This window comes from Vigna umbellata, chromosome 3 (genome assembly GCF_029865625.1).
Source record: "Vigna umbellata cultivar VRB3 chromosome 3, Vumbellata_1.0, whole genome shotgun sequence".
Classification (NCBI taxonomy): Eukaryota; Viridiplantae; Streptophyta; class Magnoliopsida; order Fabales; family Fabaceae; genus Vigna; species Vigna umbellata.
Genome location: NC_142167.1, coordinates 45,680,668 through 45,704,130, shown reverse-complemented (window position 1 = coordinate 45,704,130; position 23,463 = coordinate 45,680,668). Strand labels below are relative to the sequence as shown.

General features: G+C 30.5%; 1 protein-coding gene and 1 pseudogene across 4 annotated transcripts; both read left to right on the top strand.

The window, feature by feature from the left end:
• The first annotated feature begins 1,007 nt into the window (after positions 1–1,007).
• Positions 1,008–3,025, top strand: LOC148202672 (putative serine/threonine-protein kinase PBL2; annotated as a pseudogene).
• A 4,553-nt stretch (positions 3,026–7,578) lies between these two features.
• On the top strand, positions 7,579–14,666 carry LOC124823469 (agamous-like MADS-box protein MADS1). 4 transcript variants are annotated; one of them, XM_088110600.1, is made up of 9 exons: positions 7,579–7,845; positions 8,064–8,299; positions 11,834–11,915; positions 12,505–12,557; positions 12,636–12,735; positions 12,938–12,979; positions 13,290–13,331; positions 13,435–13,607; positions 14,361–14,666. In XM_088110600.1, exons 1-9 carry the CDS (start codon positions 7,843–7,845, stop codon positions 14,362–14,364), a joined length of 735 nt encoding a protein of 244 aa, XP_087966726.1. In that variant the 5' UTR covers positions 7,579–7,842; the 3' UTR covers positions 14,365–14,666. The 4 variants fall into 4 exon arrangements, with proteins under 4 accessions (XP_087966726.1, XP_087966725.1, XP_087966724.1 ...); XM_088110598.1 differs by having other exon boundaries at positions 7,589–7,845; positions 12,496–12,557; XM_088110601.1 differs by having other exon boundaries at positions 7,590–7,765; positions 12,496–12,557.
• Positions 14,667–23,463: the final 8,797 nt, after the last annotated feature.

Genomic DNA, 23,463 nt, shown 5'->3' with positions numbered 1-23,463 from the left:
AAGTTTCCTCTTCGTTCTCTTTTACATTTTTAGTATTTTAATTTCATTTCTTAATTGTTCTTGTTTAGTTCTTAGTTGTATTTCTATCTAGACATGTTGTTCCATATCAATTAGTGTGTCATGTTTTATAATAATTAGCAAGCTTGAAGATGGAAAGCCAAAAATGAGTCCATAAAGTTCAAGTTATAGTGTTTGATCTAGTACAACAAGTGTATGACAAGTATTTGAATAGAAAGACTTTCAATAGTATCTCTGATATGAAAAAATCATCCAAACTTAAACATCTATAACCTAATAGAACCAAACCCTAATAATCCAAAATTAAACAACTATAACCACTAGTAGAAAAATGACATTTTATAACAAACCTATTATAACGGATAAAAATTATCCATCATAATAGGGAGATATTATAACGTAGTTTTTAAAATCAGTTATAATGAGACGCGGTGGCAAACTTGTAAATAAATTTAAAACATATTATAACGTAGTTTTGAAAATCAGTTATAATATGAAAAGCGGTGGCAAACTTGTAAATAAGTTGAAAACCTATTGATGTATTATAACGAATTTTTAGAAATCAGTTATAATATCTCACTCTCATTCCTCTCTTCACGTTCCCTCTCACTCTCATTCCTCTCTTCCTCTTCGTCTCATTGCTCTCTTCACGTTCTCACTCTCATTCCTCTCACGCAGTGGCTCTTCGTCTCATTCCTCTCTTCACGTTCCCTCTCACTCTCATTCCTCTCACGCAGTGGCTCCGCTGCCACTTTCCTCTCACGCTCCGCTGCCTCTTTCCTCTCACGCAGTGGCTCCGCTGCCTCTTCCTCGAAATCTCTGAAGTCTAACCAAGTAGGTTTTATGTTTTTCCCTAATTTGTTATGTTTTTCTTCTATTAATTTCACTAATTTCTTAGATTGGTGGGGATTGTGTTTCGTTTGGTGGAGATCTTTTCATTCGCACCCTGTTCGCCATTGGTGCTGTTGTTCTCTCCTCTGATATAAAAGATTAAAACTTTGATCATGGGAAACAGCTGCAGAAAACTAGTGGCTCATGTGTCTTCCACAAGTTTCTTTGGTCAGTTTTAATTTGGTTGTTTTAATCGTGTGTGTGTGTGTTTTCCCTCATTTTTCTTTAGTGCAAAATATAAATAAGCCTTGATTTGTTTTTCTTCTACTTTGATGCTTTGAATTTTGATATTTGTTTGTCATGGTGGATGGTTCCATTTTTGTGACTTTGGTTTACACGGAGAGAAGAAGAAGAAGGCGATGGTTTCCAAAGGGTAAGAGTTAAAACAATAGTTCACAGGCTGTAACCTGGAAGATTACTGGACTAGCTATTTTTCTATGAACCTTCTTGTTCTGTTTTCTTGTTTTTTAGTGTTCTCAAGGCCTTGGTTTCGTAGAACTGGATGGATTTTTTTGTCTTTTTGTTAACTTAAATGTAAGCCTCCAGATTGTGTGGGTATTGGTATGAAAATGATGGAAATTGTCAGGTTTCTTCGCTTTGATTCAGGTTCTAAATAATGTTGAATGATTTTCGCCTTTTATTTCTTCTTAGAAGTAGTGACTGGTGTGAATTAACATTCATTTACTCTCAGGAGGCTCAAAGTCTCGAAGTAAGATAAAAGAGAACTCAAAATCTACTAAAGGAAAAGCTCCTTTAAAAACTTAAGGATCAAATGTTGACAAACGCATCTCCAGTAACCTAAAGTCCTTCACCTTCAATGAACTAAAAGAGGCCACTAAGAACTTCAGGCAAGAAAACTTGATTGGAGAAGGAGGGTTTGGGTTTGTATACAAGGGATGGATAGATGAGAACACTTATGCTCCACAAGACCAGGGACTGGAGTTGTTGTGGCCATCAAAAACCTTAAACTAGAAAGTTTTCAAGGACACAGAGAATGGCTGGTATGTCCAAGTCCTACACAAACTCTTAAACTGTTGTATAACTTCTTGGTGTTGGTAAGCCTTGACTCATTTTCTGCCCATTATGTTTGCAGGCAGAAGTCAATTATCTAAGCCAGCTTCACCATGAAAATCTGGTGAAACTTATTGGTTACTGCTCAGATGGAAAAAACAGGCTTCTAGTTTATGAGTTTATGCATAAAGGAAGTTTGGAAAATCATTTATTTAGAGGTAAGTAGTGCATTTACTCTTCAACATATTTAGTCTGAAATGATGCATTGGGTACCATTGTACAAAGGTCTTGAAATAGGTAAGACTAAGCTTTGGTCTAATTCATAATTGCAAAATCTGAGTCTGATCTGGTCTATTATATGTCAATGTTAAAGTCATAACTTTGCTTGTTTGAACGCTCGGCTTAACCTCAAAACCTACTTGCATGACCTGTTTTATATAAGATCTATAAGCCTATAAGTCTAGATTGGCCTTCAAAAAATCATTATTGGTAATTATGTTTTTATATTAGTATATTGTGGCATATATTTTTATATATTATTTGTATAATGTAATGTTATATATATAACCAGACCAACCTATCAAGTCTAATAGACATTTTGCAGAGTCTCAAGAAACTTAGTCTTTATACATAAACAAGCTTTTTAAAAAGTCTAAACCTTGATTTTTAATAAGCAGTTGAGGTTTAATTCAGACCCTAACAGAACATCTGACTTGTTTAGTATTTACACCCTTATGTTCAACATAGTTGTTTTTGAACTGAACCATAGTTTCCTCCTGATTCATAATACCTTAATTTTAACATTTTTACATACCCTGGATAGAAATGTTATATATCGTGATTTAAAGGCAGCCAACATCCTACTTGATTCGGTATTTAACATTGAAAGTTTGGCTTGTGAATTTGTGAAGAAAACAACACCTGTTGTTTGCATGTATGTCTTCATTCTGAAAGAGTAGAACTATGATATATGTAGGATTTCAACCCAAAGCTTTCGGATTTTGGCTTGGCAAGAGATGGTCCTACAGGAGACAACACTCATGTTTCAACCAGAGTTATTGGTACTCATGGTTATGTTGCACCGGAGTATGTAGCTACAGGTTAAGTAACCTTTCCATTTTTCTATACCATTATTTGTACAAACATGACTATACCATTATTTGTACAAACATTATTGACTATACCATTATTTGTACAAACATTATTGAATCATGGAATAAGGTATTAAAAAACTAACTAAATACTTATCCAACTATTCATTACAATATTGTTTTAACTCTATTATTTTATTTGTAGATCTTTAATGATTCATCTCCCATGGAAGCTGCAGACATGGAAGACATTAGAAGGAACTAGGCTTCTTTTATTTTAAGTGTTAGTAGAAACTTGGCTACACTTAAATAGTGTATGTACATTAATGTAATATTTGGATTTAATATATAGTTTCATGTATAAATGATGTATTAAATATTAGACTATTTAATATTTGATATGAATTCTATTTTGTTAGTTTCAATAAATTTGTTTATTTAAAGCTATATTTATTATAAATGGATTGGATGAGATGATAATACAGGAATATTATTATAATTTCAATGGATGTCAAATTTAATAATCAATTTTTTTTAAAAACATTTATTATAACGTACTAAGCAATGTATGATATGGTACGTTGATCACATATTATAACGTACAATAATATATACGTAATAATATATAACATATTATAACGTACAAAATTTTCTACGTTATAATATCTTCCACCTATTATAACGGACAAATGAAGAATTTGTTATAATAAACTGCGCATATTATAACGTACTTCAGAAACTACGTTATAATATGTTGAACATATTATAACGTAAATTTTTGCTACGTTATAAAATGCGCAGACTTACTATATCGCCCAGAACTATATCCCAGTAACTACGATATAAAATATCATTTTTGTACGTTATAAAAAGTCATTTTTCCACTAGTGAACCTAATAAAACCAAACCCTTCCCATTTAAGATAATGAAATATTTCCTTATACTCAGTAATAAAAGCCATCACATTTGGCACACATTACATACTATTAAAATAAAGTTTTTAGTTAGAACAACCATGCAAACAAATACAACATCCAATGCTACGAGGTTGCCTATGCACCTACATCTAATCCCTATTTGAGACATATCTTTGTAATATTGCCATGTCCTGAAACTGTTGAAGCTGTTATCTCTTTAATTGAGAGTTTACAATTTAGCTAAAGCTTTGACTGTCAACTAGGGTGCAACTTTTTTACTTAGAGCTTAGTAACCGAAGAACCATGATTTGAATATTGTAACTTGATTCACTTGTCGTACACCATAAAATAATTGATATTTGAACCTACAACTAGTGTTGTCAAATGAGGTTAGAACCCACGGGCGGTCCACAATGAGTTAAGGTTGGGTTTGAAAAAAATGTAATTAGTTTATATGGGTCAATTTTCAACTCGGTCTACTAAGAACCCGACTCATCCGGGTTCAACCGTGGTGAGTTGGGTTGGCTCACTAACCCACCAAATTTAATTTAATTATTTTTTACTTTGTGTTTCAATATTATTAGTTAAAACTTTTTTTATTGTAGATGGAGATAAAGAAAATGTTTCAAGAGAGCAAAATATTATGGATTTATTCATTCAAAACTATAATCTTATAAATGGATAAATGACATAAAAGTTATCAATATTAGAAACTTATTTGTTCGCCTTTTGTGTTTAATTTTGGATTATATTTGGATTATATACTACTTTTTATAACTAAATAAGCTAGTGAACCAACTCATTTAATTAATAATCACATTACATTTTTTTTGTGATTTTATTTACTCTTATTTATTATTATATTTTTTCTTTACAAGACATCATTTTTTATTTTCTATTGTGTGTATATTGCTATTGTGATATTCTAATACCTAAGTATATTATTTCATGAAAAACAAAATACGAGTACAAAGGAGTTATTAGAGGTTAAACTCATCTATAAGAATATTATGAAATTATTTTAATAAAAACTATTTTTAAAATAATACTCCCTGAAACACGCAGTTGACAAAAGACTGGTCTCGTCGTGAATTAATGGTGGAATTATAGGTGATGGTTTCATGTGGTCAAGTGGGGAGACTTAGAATTCTCAGTAGATACATCTTTCACATTACCTAATAATAATTAACGGACACAACGTTGAGGAAAATTATCGTTTTCAAAATAATATTTATAAGGATTAATCAAGTTTTAATTATTTAATAAATTTAAATATTTTTAATTGATTCTTTATTAAAAACATATCTTTGTAACAATTTTTTCATATCTATGTTGTTTATATTATATCCTCTCTAAAAGACTTTTTCATCTGTACTTATTTTAAACATATATTTGTTTCTAGATATTCAGGAGTGATTCTGGATATTTTAAACATACATTTGTTGGTGGTCACTTATGAAGGTTCCAACAAAGTTAAAAGAAACAAGCTCAATTTGTTTACTAGACAATATGAGTTGTTCACCATGATAGATAATGAAAGCGTTCAAGTAATGTTTAGCCGCTTTCAAACTATCCTGAACGAGTTAAAATCTTTAGGTAAGACATATGAAAACTTTGATTACATTGAGGACATCTAAGAACCTTAACGATCTCAATCTTGATGAGCTGGTTGGCATCTTAAAGGTTCAAACTTAAAAAAAAATATAGTTAGCCTAACCTAATTGTGTTATATTCTTTTAATGTATCAAATGACGTTTCAGGCTAATATTTATTTCTATTCTAATGCTAGTTTGAAACACCGTTTAAGACAAAAAAAATTAATGTAATTAGATCAGGAGAACTATATGCATTTATTTTATAAATTTTGAGACTAAAATATATAAAAGTTTAGGATATGAATGAATTTCAATTTTACATCTAAATTTATGAACTATAAACATATTTAACTTTTAAAATACTAATTTTTATAATAAAAATAGCCATAATAACAGTTACAACAATAAAAATAAAATTATAAAAAAGGATACGAAAATAAAAAAATAGTTACAAAAAGTAGTATGCTCTTTATATGTTATTATTTCAGGTAAATTTGAAGATAAAGGAAATATATATTATACGTACATAATGAGTAATAAGTTGAAAAGAAGAAACAAAAACCATTAATATTTATCGTCAAATTTCAAATGTTACTTCTCGGTTGGCTTTTATATACACTGGCTTACGCTGAATTCATATACACAACAAAAGTTTATTTTATCTTGTATTCATTACTGGACCCTGTTTCTTGAGTAACTTTTATTATAAATTTACGTAATTGTATAGTGAACGATATATTAATTAATATCATTTAATATTTGAATATACATGAAGTTGATGTTAAATAATCAGTACTTTTTTTTTCCACAATCGTTTCTTAGAATTTAGAAATGAAAGTACTACTGAATTTATAGATAGTTAATACAATCTTTAATATTTAAATATACATGATGGTGATGTTAATGCTGATTTGTTGTACGCACTTTTTCCCACCACCTCCATACTTTGAAAAAAACTGGCATTTTTATAGGACACTATTGAAGAAATTAAAAGTAAAAAGAAAATGAGAAAAATAGTATGACTATATTCTTCTTCCCATGTTTCAATAAATTAAAGTTTTCTAATTATTGAATCTTCAACCATTATTTTTAGAGAACTCTTTGTGATGACTCTTACACTTTTATCAGTCATTGTCTTTTCTTTTCTTTTCCACTACAAGTTCCATCATCCATTTGCAATTTAATCCATATTTGTTAGTATAAATGGTGGTATAAACCCCAAAAACTGTGAAAATGTTTATTATACTGTGGGAAAAGCAATCCTTCAGATAAAAGTGTCACTATTTTACATACACTATGCCTAATTGTTTTCAAAATCTAAATGTTTAATTAGGGTTCTTGATATATTAACCCGGCCATCAAAATCGAAATGCAGAAAAGGGAAAGGAAGAAAATTTTCAAGTGAAAAATTCAAACCAACTTTCCCATTCCCACAAAGACTATCTGAAATATAAGTAGAAGAATTGAAGATTATGATCAGACATCACGTGGGAACCCTTCTTAGTTAAAATTGTAATAATTCAAGAGAGAGGGTCACAAGTCATTGGAAACTCTCATGTTTTTCAATTTTAAAATACAGAAAAATAATTAAATGTAAAAAGGATCAATTAAAGGAGAAAAAAAGAAAAAACCCTTGTTATATGCTTATATTTTAACTTTTTGTTTCTTCAAAAACTAAAGCATAAATGTTAATATTAATCATTAAGAAATATTGGGTTGTTTTACTTTCTTTTTTCTATAAGTGCAAGCAAAGGCATATTTGAAGTAAAATGCCAAAAACTAAAAATCGAAGAAGCAAAATGGTTTTGTTCTTTGATGAGTTAAAAATTTGAAGCTTGAGAATTTTGCGTGCAAACTTTTATGTTGATGTCCCTCTCATTGAAATTGAATCAAACCCCACATTAACAAATTAAAGTCACTTTCGAAAAGACCCTTTCATTATCTCCCTCTCCTTTTCCCCATACATGAAGAAATGGATGGTTTATGGAGCATGAAAGGTGAACCTCAAGCCACTCACACACACACATACACACACATACACACACACACTCTCTCTCTCTCTCATGCTTTAATTCTCAAACACGAGAAGTTAAATTTTAGTGTGAGTTGGGTAATTGTTGGAGGGTCTATTTTCAGTCCATAAATACCTGTCTGCTAGGCCAACTCACTTCCATATTTTGCATCCTTTGTACCTGAGTTCAAGGTTTACACCAAAGAACTACATATAGTGCAGATTCCTAAGGTTAGATCACATAGTGGACTTGTTTGTTTGCACCCTCTTACCCTAACTATTGTTTCTGCATATTGCTATCTAATTTCATGGTTAGTCACTACCTTATAGCATGCCAAAATCCAGATCACACCAAACCCTTGTTCACATACATACAATTATCATCACATATATCTTTCCTTTTGTTTTCTTTCCCTTTGTCTTCAACCTATTTCATCATTTGATTTGCATATATATTTTGTTTTTCAATGATCCAACTCGTACTGACTAATTTATCTGGTTTTGGTATATGCTGCTTAATCACTTTTAGCTTCAAACCATGGAGCTTCCAAATCAAGCTCAAGAAGGCTCTTCTCAAAAGAAGATGGGAAGAGGGAAGATTGAAATCAAACGGATCGAGAACACCACAAATAGGCAAGTCACCTTCTGCAAACGCCGCAACGGTTTGCTGAAGAAAGCTTATGAATTGTCAGTTCTGTGTGATGCTGAAGTTGCCCTTGTTGTCTTCTCAAGCCGTGGCCGTTTGTATGAGTATGCCAACAACAGGTTATATACCAACGCACAAACCCTTCTTAAATTTCTCCCAAATCTTCAAGGTGCTCTTTTGATTTGTTTACTAATATCCAAATAATGCTCGCTGATTTTGTCTCAGAATGTCTGCAACTTGTTTGAACAAATGAAACTGATATGTTAATCCCAGTTTCTCTTTTTTAATCTGTCATGAGGTTTTAAGATAGGACCAAGTTGGATTTCCCGGTTCTAATAAGGGTCAATTTCCTTTCTCCCCCAACACTTTTAATTTTGTCCCTTTTGTTTGTTTGTGTTTTTTAATGATAATGTTATTTTCCTTAATGAGCTTTGTGGTGTATGTGCATTGTTTATCTCACAAACCTATTGCTCTTTTATTCTTGTCCCCCAACTGTTTGTTTGAAAGGTTGCAGATCTGTGGTGAGAGATAGAAATAGGAGTTAAGGTGATATATACTAGGAGTATAGCACTTGATAGATGAAGAAGAGGAACAGCTTTGAATAGGGTTACAAAGATTTGCAAGTCAGAGATCTTAGCTTCTTTGTGTATATTCTCCCATGCTCTTGATCTTTTTCCAATCCTTTTCCTTTCTCTCTCTCTTTCCCTAAACATGTCAACCATAAAACCTACAAAAGTCTGCCACATAAAGCTGCAAGCACTCATTATTGAACTTCTTCTCTTCTCTTCTCTTCTCTTCATCATCATCATCACTTTTTCTTCACACTCCTAATTAACTTGTCAGCTGATCAAAATTTCAACTTATCTAGGGTTTCGATTTTTCTTTAGTCACACCTAAATCCATTCATGTCTAAGTCTTTAGGGAAGTCAAATCAACGATGTGTATCTACTAATTTGATAACCTCATTATGAAAAAGTGAACAGTAAAAGAATGTTTAAAAACTCTTTTATTGAATTTCTCACCGTACAAGGTAGTTATGAAGGTGAACCTTCCAAAACCCAAAATATTAGGGTTTCTGTGGTCAAAGATTTCAGATTGCTCTTACAGTTCAAACAGTTTTTTTTTTTTTCTCATCATAAATTCATTTCCCATTTTTGTCCTTTACCATAGGGTCAAGGAAACATGGTACAGTTAGGGTTTCCCATCTTGTGTGGTGTTATCAATGTCAAATACTCTCTACGCCTTCCACAATAATTTTTTTTTCTTGCAGAGGGGATTTTGAAATATTCATGGAATTAGGGGCTACTTGTTTTTTTGTTAGAATATATGTGAAGTAAGGTTTTTGTGAGGATAGAAAAAGGAGATTTATTTTTGTTTCTCAAATATTTTTATTTAATAATTATAAAATAAAAATAAAATGATAGTCCACATAAATTTAATATAGCAATCTTCTGTTTATTTTTATGATTATTATTTGATATTTTTTAATTTAAAAATAAAAGAATGTGCTCACTTTTTCTTTTTTTTTTCTCACAAAATCCCATTTCCAAAACACCCACAGACACAATTAACTTAAGCTAGAAGAACTCCTCTCTAGGGTGGATATTTACATTTCTTGAATACATATAGAATATAAATTACTATTCATTAATTGCTTTTTTTGAAATGAATGAAATACAATTTGTTCTGTAAGAAAGGGTTAAGAAAATACGATTCACTGGTCACGTGAAGTTCTTATTATTTCTTAGTTCTTGAGTAAGGACAACAGGGCACAGTGGCATTTATTCTTCTGCAGGGTGTTTGGTTCATCTTTTTATATATATAATTGTAAGTTCATTTTCTTTCCGATTTGGTAGAATTTTGAAAGAAATTAGTATCCTAAAGAAGTTACATATTATGGTGTTTTGATGTTATTCTTTGTGGATGGTTTGTTTTTTACCCTGCGTTGCTAAAAGTAACAGCATGATATCAGATTCTAAGAATGGCTAAAAGCAAAGCACCCCTCTCTCTTTCATCTTTTTTCATTTCTTTCATCTTTGAGGAAATAAAGCTTCTTCACTCGACGTCAATCTTCTACCTACTCTCAATTATGTGTTTTGGAAATTTCAATAAAAAGGGAAACTTACATTTACATTATGGCCAGATGATCATAGCTAATCGGCTTCTTCCTACTCATCTCATTAACTATTTCCATTCGAACTTTCAACTTTAGTAAGTTTTCAAAAAGGGAGAGAGGGGTTTCACATTATATTCCTTAGTATATTTCAAACAGATGAGAGTTTTTTATATATATAAACGATTTCTGCTTCAGCTGGTTTGTGTCCTTAGAAAAATTTGTGAGAAAGAAGGGTGTCTGAAGAGGGAGAAGAAACAAAGAGAGTACGATCCAATGACAAGTTCTGAGACTTGATGACCTTCATTTCTTAGCTTTCAAAGTTTACTGACACACACTAGAACTACAGGAGCAATCTTCAAAGGGATTTATGGTGTTTTCCGATGTTTTCTGAAGTTTTCAAGTGTTATATTTATTTGGGGAGAAATTATCTTTTGACACTTCACCAATATTTATTTTTTAAAATGTTATGGTCATTATAAAAGTAAAAAAAATAGTTTTTATAGAAAGAATAAAAAGTAAAATAAGTAGACGTAAATGAAATTTTTTATCAAGATTGAGATATAGCAGAAAGTTTTTGACATTCAAATGATCGTGTTGCAGAGAAAAAAAAGAGTTATAATATACTTTATTTTCCTCACAACTATGACAAAAGAAAAGTTTGAAAATAAGTCTCATTTCAACTTTTGAATATAATATTAATTATCTGTTTTTATTTGTACTCCAAACAAGATTAAGAGAGACAACACGAACTGAAAAATAAATGAGTAATCATAAAGTTAATTTTGTAAAATTGTTATGTTAATCATCTATTTATTATGATTTTTTATTTGTGTGAGAAAACTTAAAAAATGATACTTATTATTGGTTAAAGAGAGTATTATTTCTATTACTATAGATGGATCATTTGCAGAATAGAAGAATGTTTGTTCTTGATCATAATATTATTTTTCATGTCATAATTTTCAAGAGTGGTATTTAAGAATCAAAAGTAAAGAAATGGTAACATTTAATCTTATTTATGTATTTTTGCATTATAATATTTAATACTTTTATATATTTATTCAGAAAAGGAAACACCCTTTAATATAGAAAAATCATTTATATAGATTGAGTTTTATGGAGGATATACATGACATTTTTAGTGGAAGAACTGCATCGTGATTTGTATGTCTCTTCAATTTCTTTGACTTTTATACTGACAGAAAACTGCCTTTATAAGACGAACGAATCTTGTTTTAGACTTTGAATCACATATACAATACATAAATAATTTAAAATATTCTTGTTTCTCCAATAAATTATCATTTTCAAGTTGAAAGCTTAATCATATATGTAAAACTCGTATACGTGAATTTAATTGAGTTGCTGAGATGATCTTGATGCTTATATTTACTGTTGTAAATGGTATGTGTCAGCAAATTAAGGAAAATATTTATGATAGTAAACATATTTTTTGCACTTTTGCCAATATTGTTCGTAGATTTGTGGCACTGATCCACAAGCTTTTACGCTTGCTTGAATTGTTTTCATTTTGCAGTGTTAGGGCAACTATTGAAAGGTACAAAAAGGCAAGTGCTGCTTCCACAAACGCAGAATCTGTATCTGAAGTTAATACGCAGGTAAATTTATAAAGAAATATAAAAAAATAAATTATACTGCACAAAAACAATGTTTTCTTTTGGTTATTAGCAGATAACAAATGCACTATAATTTCTCAATTACAACCTTTTTGAACCAAAATGTTTTTATAGTCAAATCGCTCATGTGTATTTAATCTTTTAATAATAGTAAAATAATCACTAATATATATGCATCTTTTCTGAATAATACATACTAAAGCAAAAACAATGTTTCGTGGACTTTAATATGAATTTCCAGCGAATGAAATTTAATTTATGTCATTGCTTTTTCTTAAAACAATATTAATGTCATTATTTATGCACTTTATTAAGAAAAAAAAAATACTTTTTTGCTTAAACTTAAGTATCATATCTAATAAATATAATTAAGAACAATTGGTAAATGTTATTATTCTTTTTTTTTATTGTATTTGAGTTAAGAATAAAATCTTTTTAAATTATTAATTCATATTTCATCATAGCATACCTTGTATCCTAATTCTTCATTCCAAAAGATTATTTTTTATGATATACTATTTTATATATCTTCTTCTTCACGTATTAACACTGAGAACATCAGTTTTACCAGCAAGAATCATCCAAATTGAGAAGACAAATTCGGGATATTCAGAACCTAAACAGGTAAGTTTCTTAGATTTTTTGTACATACTTTTAATATACTCTCTCCAGTGAATAGCTCACATCAATTTTTCTTTGTAGGCACATCCTTGGGGAAGCTCTCGGTTCTCTGAGTCTTAAGGAACTCAAGAACCTCGAGGGTAGATTGGAGAAAGGATTAAGTAGGGTTAGGTCTAGAAAGGTATATAATTAATATATATATATATATATATATATATATATATATATATATATATATATATATATATATATATATATATATATATATATATGTATGTATGTATGTATGCATATATATATATATATATGTATGTATGTATAAATCCTGTTTGTATGTCTTTATATCTTTATTCCTATAGACTGATGCACTAAAAATTTTGCAGCATGAAACACTGTTTGCTGATGTCGAGTTCATGCAAAAGCGGGTACTAATAACTTTTCTTTGGCGTTGTTAATTTATGTTTTACTTGTTTTTGCTTTTTATATACCAAAGCTACCATATATAGCAAGTTTCATGAACAGAATAAAGAAGAAGATGAGGTAAGTATAATCTGATTAGGGTTTACCTTTTCTTCTCTTCTACAATGATTTTATATATTGTATATCAAACTTCTCATGCTTTTATTTTTCTTTATTGATTAATTGGTTTCATTTTACTTGCCATTTGATTTCACATCAAGGTTTGTCTGCATGAGTAACCAAATTCTGAAGTGTAAGTTTGCTGATATGATGCAGGAAATTGAGCTGCAAAACCATAACAATTATCTGCGAGCTAAGGTACTCTCATAATTCTATAACCACACACAGTCCAAGAATCTATATGCAGAAACACATAAACATGGTGTCATTATTATTGAATGATGGTTGAATATTGATGCAGATAGCTGAACATGAGAGAGCTCAACAACAGCAACAACAGCAAACAAATATGATGCAAGGAACACTGTGTGAGTCACTTCCTTCACAATCTTATGACAGGAACTTTTTCCCTGTAAATCTCATAGGTTCTGATCAACAATATTCACGTCAAGACCAAACTGCTCTCCAACTCGTGTAAGCATTCATCACCTTCTACTAATACTGTGTTTGGTTGTTCATTTTTCACATCTCAGATGCATTTTCTTTTAAGTTATTATTAGCTTTGAAGATTGCTTCAAAATAAAACAAGACCTAACAGCTTAAATGAGACTCTGCATGTTTGGTTTAACGTGAAATCAAGTCAAACGTGAATATATACCATCTACATGCAAACTGAAACTACTTTAAGTCATTTTTATTTTTACATTCAACTTTGGATTCTAAACACAGTTCCTTCATTATCAATCACTTCCAACACACTTACAAAAGTTACTGAATCTGATATTTATAACTAAAATATAAAAGTAAAAGCAGACTCCAATACTAGAACATTACAAAAATTTATAACCAAGTAAACTAATTTGTTCCTTCAAATTCTTTTTATACTAAAAGGAGACAATTTTGTCCGCATAACTGTTTATAAATTGAACAATACACATGAAAAAGCTTCCATATTCTTTAATAATCTACCATGCATATTAATTAGTCCTAATTATTCATTAATTATAAACCTTTCTTTGAACACTTTTACATTAACTGTCTTTCTTTGGATTTTATCCTAATTTTATTTTTTTCAAGCCTTATCAAAAGAAGAGAGATTACATATGTGTAGACATAAAATTTATGGTGTGAAAAAAAAGTTAGAATCAACCTCCAAGTAATTAACAATTTTACAAAAGTAATTAATTAACCTTCCAGTTTTTTTTTTTTATATGTATTTGAATGCAGCTGAAGACATGGTTGAAAATTAAAGCTACAGTGGAAGGTGTGGCACAGTGTTTATGGGTTAATTATGATAATCTTGCTAACTACTGTAATAGTTGTAGTGTTTACATAGTGGAGATCCAATAATGTCACATGCCTGTGTTTCCAGAACCATATTATATATAGTGCCTTTAGAATATACTTCTAAAGGTTATCAAACTGTGAACTAAAAATGAACCATCATTTTGGACCATTATTTCATACTATATATATAATGCTTAATTATGTATTTTTAATTAATAATAATTGTGTGTGATTGAGACCCTTGCATATATGCTTCTGATATAATCTAAGTTAGTTATTTATATATTTGGATGTATTAGATGGCTTACAAGAATTCACCCTAACTTTTGTATTTGGATACATATATGTTGATATTTATTTTCTTTTTCTTTTCTTATCGTTTCATACCTTTTGTAAATCTACCATTTCACTCTTTTATATTTTTCATCATTCTAATATTGTTTTAGATAAAAAAATTTTAGAAATAATTTATTTTTTTCAAAAAAGTTAAATACTTCAGAGTAAAATGTTATTTAAAAGTGAAATTTTTATGAATTCCTGGTAGTAATTATATTACTTAATATAAAATAAATAAAAAATCGAATTTCACGTAAAAATATTTGAAATATTTTACATTTTCTTCTTTTTATAAATCTATGTTTTTTCTTTGTGAATTTTGTCTTTAGCTTATTCTCCAATGTTGACAAAGTTCTTTAAATTAAATTCGATTTTGTTATTCTCTTTGCCAATGTTATTATATAATTTGTTAATTAAGGATTTACTCGTCAATATCAATTATTGTTTGACTAAGGTTAAAAATAATTTTTTATGCCCTACCATAAAATTATTAAATAGCAATCAAATATAAATAAAAATAAAAATTAATAATCATATTAACTAAACTAAATATTTTTTTATAAAATAAAAATGATTAGAATTTAAAATAATCTTCAATTTATATAGAAACTAATTTAGAATCAATAATAAAAAATAATTAATATTTTAGTAACTAACATTAAAGACTAATTTAAACTTTAATTAGCAAATTAATTATAACTTTTTATTAATTATAAACATTATTTTAGATATTAATAATTTTAAATTTATAAATAACTTAGTCAGTATGATTATTTTGTCTTCAAATTTACTAATTTTTTCAGTGATGTCTTATATTGATGTCATTTATTAGTGTTTTTAAGTTAGTTATGTTTTACCATCAGTGATATGAGTATTTCTTGGGTCATCATGATATCAAGTATTATTTTTTATTGCAGTGAAATGAGACTTTTTTTGTTGTTGAAATAATTAAGTTCGAATTTGTGGTGGTGATGTTAATGAAAGTTATTTTCATGACATTATTAAAATTATTTATGAATTAATGTATATCAAAATTATTTGTTAGAATTTTTGGTGAGGTTATTTTCTAATTGATGTCACTTATTAGTTTAATTTTGGGTTAAATATGTTTTTAGTCCCTAAACTATTGGCCGTTTCTGGTTTTCGTCCCTCTTTCAAAGTAAGGTACAATTTGGTCCTCATTCTTTAGAAAAACGTTCGTTTTAGTCCTCAAAATTTTGTTTTTAGTCCTCGTTTTAGTCCTCAAAACGTTCGTTTTTTCGACCAAAACGAACGTTTTTTAAAGATTGATGACTAAATTGTACCTTACTTTGGAAGAGGGACGAAAACCAGAAACGGTCAATAGTTTAGGGACTAAAAACATATTTAACCCTTTAATTTTTTTTCTCTATTTTCGTCATTAATATTATATGTTATGTAAAAGTTTTGTATTTATTATTAAAAGAAGTGCTATATCTAAATAAGAAATTAAAATTTTACAAATTAATATTATTTTATTTAAATACATTGTTTAAAAATTAAAAAATGTAACATAAAATAATTTAAATTTCTTGAAAATTATAAAATTTCTTATTCAGATATAAAATGTTACGTATAGACTTGTCGTTGGTAATGAAGAATTGTTAAAATAAGATTAGTTGAACCAACCTACAACCTAGTCAAATTAGTCACGTCAAACTTTTTGCGTACGAAACTTTCTGGAATAAAGAGATTAGTTATTTATGATAAGACCGATTAAATTATATCAACAAATAGGAAAAGATATAAGATTTAGAAGATGATGTTATTAATGATGAAATCTAAAACTTGTAGAATTTATAAATAGAGATTTTGACTTGCATAGTTGCAATTAAAAGAAAAAAGACAAAAAATTATTGGGTACCACAAAAGGCTTGATAAATCTTAAAGTTCACCATAAAAAATAACAAATTTTATCAAAATGTTCATAGAAGAATTTTAATAGAGAATTTCTCTCCCCTTAAATGATAACTAAACATCTCTCTATTCCATTCATTCCCAAAGTATTTATACCTCTTTTACAGAAAAAACAACATAACTAAGTTTCTAAATTTTTTATTCAAAGTTTAACAAGTGGACATTCTATTCTCATTCAAGCAAACAACACATATAAGTAGCACTTCTCTCATGTGAGCCTCCACATGTTAAGCATCATCATGTAATTGTACCTCCATTAAATTAGCCATCATTTGCAAGGTTTCTTGGGGCAATTTAGCTCCGACTCTTGTGATGAGCCCTCTTAAATCTTGTATTGGTCTCAAGCTTCCATTTGGTTTTGGGTATAGGCTTCATGACTCATGCACTTGAACTTGGTCAATGATTTCCACATCATTCCCTTCCTCTTCAAAATGTTTTGTTCTCAAATTCGATTAAAGGATACCAACAAAAGAAACAAGAGATTAGCCACATTAAAAATATTACTTACACCATACTCACCTGACACATGTAGTTTTTAGGTATTATCATTTATCTTGGCCAATACTTGAAAAGTATCATCACATCTTGGAATAACCTTAGACATATTTTGTGATGGAAAACACTCTTTTAAGAAATGCTAGTATTCAATTACTTGCTTTAAATGTGATATTTTTCCTTCCTTTGTTAACATATGTTGCATACCCTTTCATTTTCTTCTCAATTTAGGCCCTGACTTCCCCATGTAACTTCTTGACATATCCTGCCCAAACTTATCCTATTAAATTTATTGAGAAATGATGGTAATGGTAACAAACCCAAACGAGTTAAATGATGAAAATCATAAACAATTTCAAAGGGGAACAATAATGTGCACAACTCTATTGTAAGAAAATTCAACATGAGGTAAACATTCTTTCCAAGTTCTAAGATTTTTCTTAACTATAGCTTTAATAAGAGTAAAAAAAGTTTTATTTACCAACTAGATTTTTCCATTTGTCTAGGGGTGGCATGTTATTGAAAACAACAATTTAGTTCTAATATTACACTACAAAGTCTTCCAGAAGTGACAAAGAAATTTGGAATCACAGTGACATACAATAATTATAGGAAATTCATACAATCTAACCACTTCTTTGAAAAATAAGTCAGCAACATCACATGCATCTTCTATTGTTTCAAGGTATAAAATGAGTCATCTTAGAATACTGTTAAGATGTCGGCAAGTGTACCGAATCGTATCAAGTAATAATAAATGGTAAGACCAAGTATCGTTTCTCAAGAGACTCACGACACTAGACAGTTATGTAATTACTTAACTAATTAAGACTTAAAAACAATTTTTGGGGGTTTTGAATGCAAATGAGATAAAAATAAACATGAATGCAATTTGATCAATTGAGGCTAAACACTAGAATGGATGGATGAAATTGATAATATGAGATGAATATGTTGTTGGGGTTTAGATTTTACCCAGTTTACTCTTATGAATATATGAATTCGTCTTCTTCATTCAATTGTTAATGTCACTCTCTAAATTACTTAAAATCCGATCCCTCGGCGAAGAAAGTCTATCCTTAATTACTAGACCACAATCCCTTGCATCCCAAATAATTAATTCTGCATAACGATTAGGAGCTTAAGACGACCAAAACTCATATCCCCATCCCTGAGCAATACTACTTTTGGGAGCAATTCTCCAGAACATGAATTGTAAGATACCTCCCGGTACTCATGCAAATCTTACATCATGCTATGAATGAGTTAAACATAACAAGCATTAAGCGAAGAAGAATTACCCTAACAATTAATGAAAGAAGCATATATAATTAAAACCAATTGAAACACATTAGAGTTTAAATGTTACATCTTCCCTAACAACAAATTGAATTTAGTTCCCCCTTGTCATGGGGAAACTAGATGAACAATGGAATGAAAGAGATAGAAAAACCCTAGAAAGAGAAGAGGAGAGTTGTCACATCCCTAAACTACCTACAAGCGGTGAAAAGTGTGTTTCTGTGCTCAAACCAACGAGAGATACAATCCTTAGGATGTCCAAGTCCTTAAATAGATCAAAATAATAACAGAAAATGGGTCCAAATCCACGTCACTGACCCTTAGTGCCCCTGGAAGGGGACCCAAGCGTGGTGTGGGAAGAAAACTGGCGCATCCATCAGTAGATGCTTTCATCTGAATCCAGCAGCATCCATCAGTAGATGTTAATCTTTCTCATCTTCATCGTCATCCATCAGTAGATGTCGCCAGTAGCATCCGTTAGTAGACGCTTAATCACATAGCATCCATCAGTAGATGCTTAATTTAGTAGCATCCATTAGTAGATGCTTAATCTAGTAGCATTCATCAATAGATGCTCTCATCTAAATCTTCATCATCATATATAGTATCCATCAGTAGATGCTTTAATCTAGTAGCATCCATCAATAGATGTTGTTCTTCATATCCATCAGTAGATGCTATCATCTGAGTCCTCCTAGCATCCCTTAGTAGATGTTTCCAACATCCATCAGTAGATGCTGTCATTACTACAAAGCAAAATGAAATCCAGACCACACAAATAATCAATTAAAAAGAAAAAGTGAGAAATCGGGTTGCCTCCCAATAAGCGCTTGTTTAACGTCACGAGCCTGACACTATTAAGCACAATTTGAATTTTTGATATTGGTGCTTTTCTCTCTTTCAACAGATTCCTAGTCACCATCTTTACTCTCCTTGAATAAGGAGCCTCAATCTGAATAACTCCATTACCTTTAATATCTTTAATCACCCATAACCTATTCTTGAATTTCACTGGTTTGCCAAGGTAGGGTTCATTATTTTCATGCACAGAGTCTTGATGAACTAGTTTCTCTTCATTATCTACCTTCTTCATCTACTATTGGCAGTCTTCTCTACTTCCAAACCTAAAAAGAAAGATTCTAATTGCACTTGAAGTATGGCGCTCAGCGCCCTTAATGGGACGCCCAAGCAGTGCTGCGTGACATCCTGCGTTGAGGGTCGTTAAAGGGGCAATCAGGCGCCCTGCGACCTTCTTCAGTCTTCTTCTTTTTTTCATGATCTTATGCTCCTAGGACAAACTTTCAAATTTAATCCTGCAGACACTAAAGAACACTGCATTAGAGCACCCAATTAGCACAAACAAATAAAAAGATAAAATTAAAGATAAAACAAAAATTAAAAACAAAAAGATAAAATTAAAGATAAAAAGATAAAGATAAAAGATAAAAAGATAGAAAGATAAAATTAAAGATAAAGTCTAATCGGTTAAGAATCACACAAAAGTATAGTTTAAACCATGAGTCCCCGGCAACGGTGCCAAAAACTTTTTAAGATGTCGGCAAGTGTACCGAATCGTATCAAGTAATAATAAAGGGTAAGACCCCCCAAGAGACTCACGACACTAGACAGTTATGTAATTACTTAACTAATTAAGACTTAAGAACAATTTTTGGGGTTTTTGAATTTAAATGCAATAAAAATAAACATGAATGCAATTTGATGAATTGAGGCTAAACACTAGAATGGATGGATGAAGTTGATAATATGAGATGAATAAGCAATACTGCTTTTGGGAGCAATTCTTCATACATTAATTGTAAGATACCTCCCGGTACTCATGCAAATCATACATCATGCCATGAATGAGTTAAACATAACAAGCATTGAGCGAAGAAGAATTACCCTAACAATTAATGAAAGAAGCATATATAATTAAAACCAATTCAAACACATGAGAGTTTAAATGTTACATCTTCCCTAACAAGAAATTGAATTTAGTTCCCCCTTGTCATGGGGAAACTAGATGAACAATGGAATGAAAGAGATAGAAAAACCCTAAAAAGAGAAGAGGAGAGCTGTCACATCCCTAAACTACCCACAAGCGGTGAAAAGTGTGTTTCTGTGCTCAAACCAACGAGAGATACAATCCTTAGGACGTCAAAGTCCTTAAATAGATCAAAATAATAACAGAAAATGGGTCCAAATCCACGTCACTGACCCTTAGTGCCCCTGGAAGGGGACCCAAGCATGGTGCGGGAAGAAAACTGGCGCTCAGCCCCCCTTAGGAGTGCTCAACCCTGGGGGTAGCATTCCAAAACTCACTTTTTTTGTTGTTTTCCTTGCTTTTATGGTTGATTCAGCTTTATACAGCTCTATATATTGTTGGAGATTCTTCCAGGCACATTATTAGCTACAAAATAAAGGGAATTTATTGATAAAATCATAAAGTATAACTTCTACTCACTTATTCTCAAAACTAAAGCTAAAACATGAGTTCAAGCAATTTTCTAAGTCAAAAGGGTGTGTTTAGTATCAAAATTGAATCACAGATAACAGTATATTTAACAATTATCAAATATCTATCAACCACCACAAAAAATTGAATCCTTTCTTGATGGAAACCCATTTAGGGAACTAAATGGATATCTATATAAGGAGTATCAACTTAAGCTAAAGCTAAAAGAGTGGAAGTAAAAGGATTTTTCAAGCTCATTCTTGCTTTTCTTCAAGCCTTAGAAGACATTGGACCTCTCATGGTCAAGAAGATGGAAGAGGAATATGGAACTTCAAGATTCTATTCTGATGGAAGATCGCATTTTTAGTCTTCTTTTATCTTGAACACTTTTGTAAATATATAGTATAACTTCATAAGGTATTGTATTTAGCCAAGAAACTTTGTTTAGTCCTTTTTAAAGGGATTGGTGCTCTTAAAGTAGATAAGAATGCACCAATAGGACCTTAGAAAAAAAATAGTGCCTAAATGGGTTAGAAATGGGTTAAAAATGGATTTTTGAAAGGAGTTAGTTACAAGGAGAATTTGCATTAAATGCTAGGTTAGTTAGTTAAAGGCTCATCCTCATTAATGTTTAGGCTCCTCCATTAACTGTGGATCCTGGATTACGAGCTAGCAGCTCATTTGCATAATCATATATCCTTTTATATTGGTCTTTGAAAGACTCATCAACATGGTTTGAAGTAATGACTTTTTCCCTATAAGCCATGCATCTGGATATACCTACATTCCATTTTTATTTATCTTCTCACGAATTTCCACTCCCTTTACTTTCGAATTTTCTCTAACAGTTTTCTCCAACCTCTTACTCAGCCATTTTGCATTAAGTAATTTTACTTTGTGCTCTCTACTACAACTGTGGTTGTCAACAATAGTCTTTAATTACCATGTATGTATTGCATCCATATAAGAAAAATATGTCATCCAGGGGCATTTTCCTTTAGCACCCAAACATTTTAGCCTAATTTTCTTCTTATCATTTTAAAGAAATCTTATATTTCTACCATTTTCTACTGCATACTTTTTATGGCATCCAAAAAATCTTGCTTCTCAGCAAAATAAGTGCTTAAATCCCATTTGTAATCCACCATTGTTTTAGGCATACAAAATGTTACAAACTTCCCATAACCTTCTTCTTCATCATCTTCTCCATCACTTTCTACTCACTAGTACAGTCAGGGGAAACGACAATGGTTATTTTTGCCTATAGGCAGCGGTTTTCGAATCGAGGCATATTCAGGCGAGACAAAAAGTCTAATACTTTTGGCATCGGTTGAGAACCGAGGCATAAAAATAGAGGATTTGGCCTCGGTTTAGCCTTAACCCAAGCAGTAAAGTTTTTGGTTTTTTAATTTTTTTTTCCTAGGACTTTATGCCTCAGTTCCCTTGAACCGAGGCAGTATGTCCCACTCTACTACCTCGGTTGTAGCTGGAACCGAGACAATAGACTTTTTTTTTCTCATCTGCATGACTTTCTACTTCGGGTGTGACCATAACCGAGGCCATAACGGGTCTTTCTACTTTGGTTATGACGTGAACCGAGGCATATATCCTTGTTTTTTTTAAAAGAATGAGGTATGTTTCTGCAACATTCCCAACAACAGAAACAGACCTGCATACATATTTACAGCCAGAACAGTCCAGAATAATCCAGAAACATATATTTTGAATGAAAATTATAATAAAACATAAATACATTCAATTGAATCATAAATCAACTTCTTAGAAGCATAAATCAATCCAATGTAATCATAAATCAAGTTTGAAGCATAAATTAATGTAATGTACAAAGTTAAACGAATAATAATGTAGAGAAACATCAAACAACTTAGAAATATAAACTTAGAACTTACTATATCCTAATACCTACTACATACTATTATATAAATGAATTACATATTTAGCCAATGCTTTCCTCACAAGTTGAAGTGACTTCTCTATAATTGGAGCAGTCCTATTGAATCTCTGCATAAAATACAATGATTTCAATTAGTGTATTTGAAATCTAAACTATAGGGAAAATAAAATTCAAACCTAAATGTCAACACTCAATTTTGTCCGGGTTGAAAAAAAAGAAGTGTTTTTATTGGTTTTTTTTTATCTTATTCTACCTTTTTGTTTTATTCTATTTTTATTGCTTTTAATTCAATTTCTATTTTATTTCTTATTTTCAATTTGTTTTAATAGAGTTAATTAATCATAATTAAAAAATTGAAAAATAAAATTAAAATTAAAAATAATGAAAATAAATAAAATAAAATTGAAATAAAAAATAAAAAAATAAAAAAAAAACGTGGAAAAGGGGGAGAGGATGAATGGGACGCGTGTCTGGGGTGAGGGGGACCAGGTGGTTAGAAAGGAATATTTCCCGAGATTTTGGGAGGGGGATTTTGGTTGGGATCAGAGAGAAAAAAAAAGGGGGAGGCACACGAGTAACGATCATCTGAAATCATATAGCATTGGCAC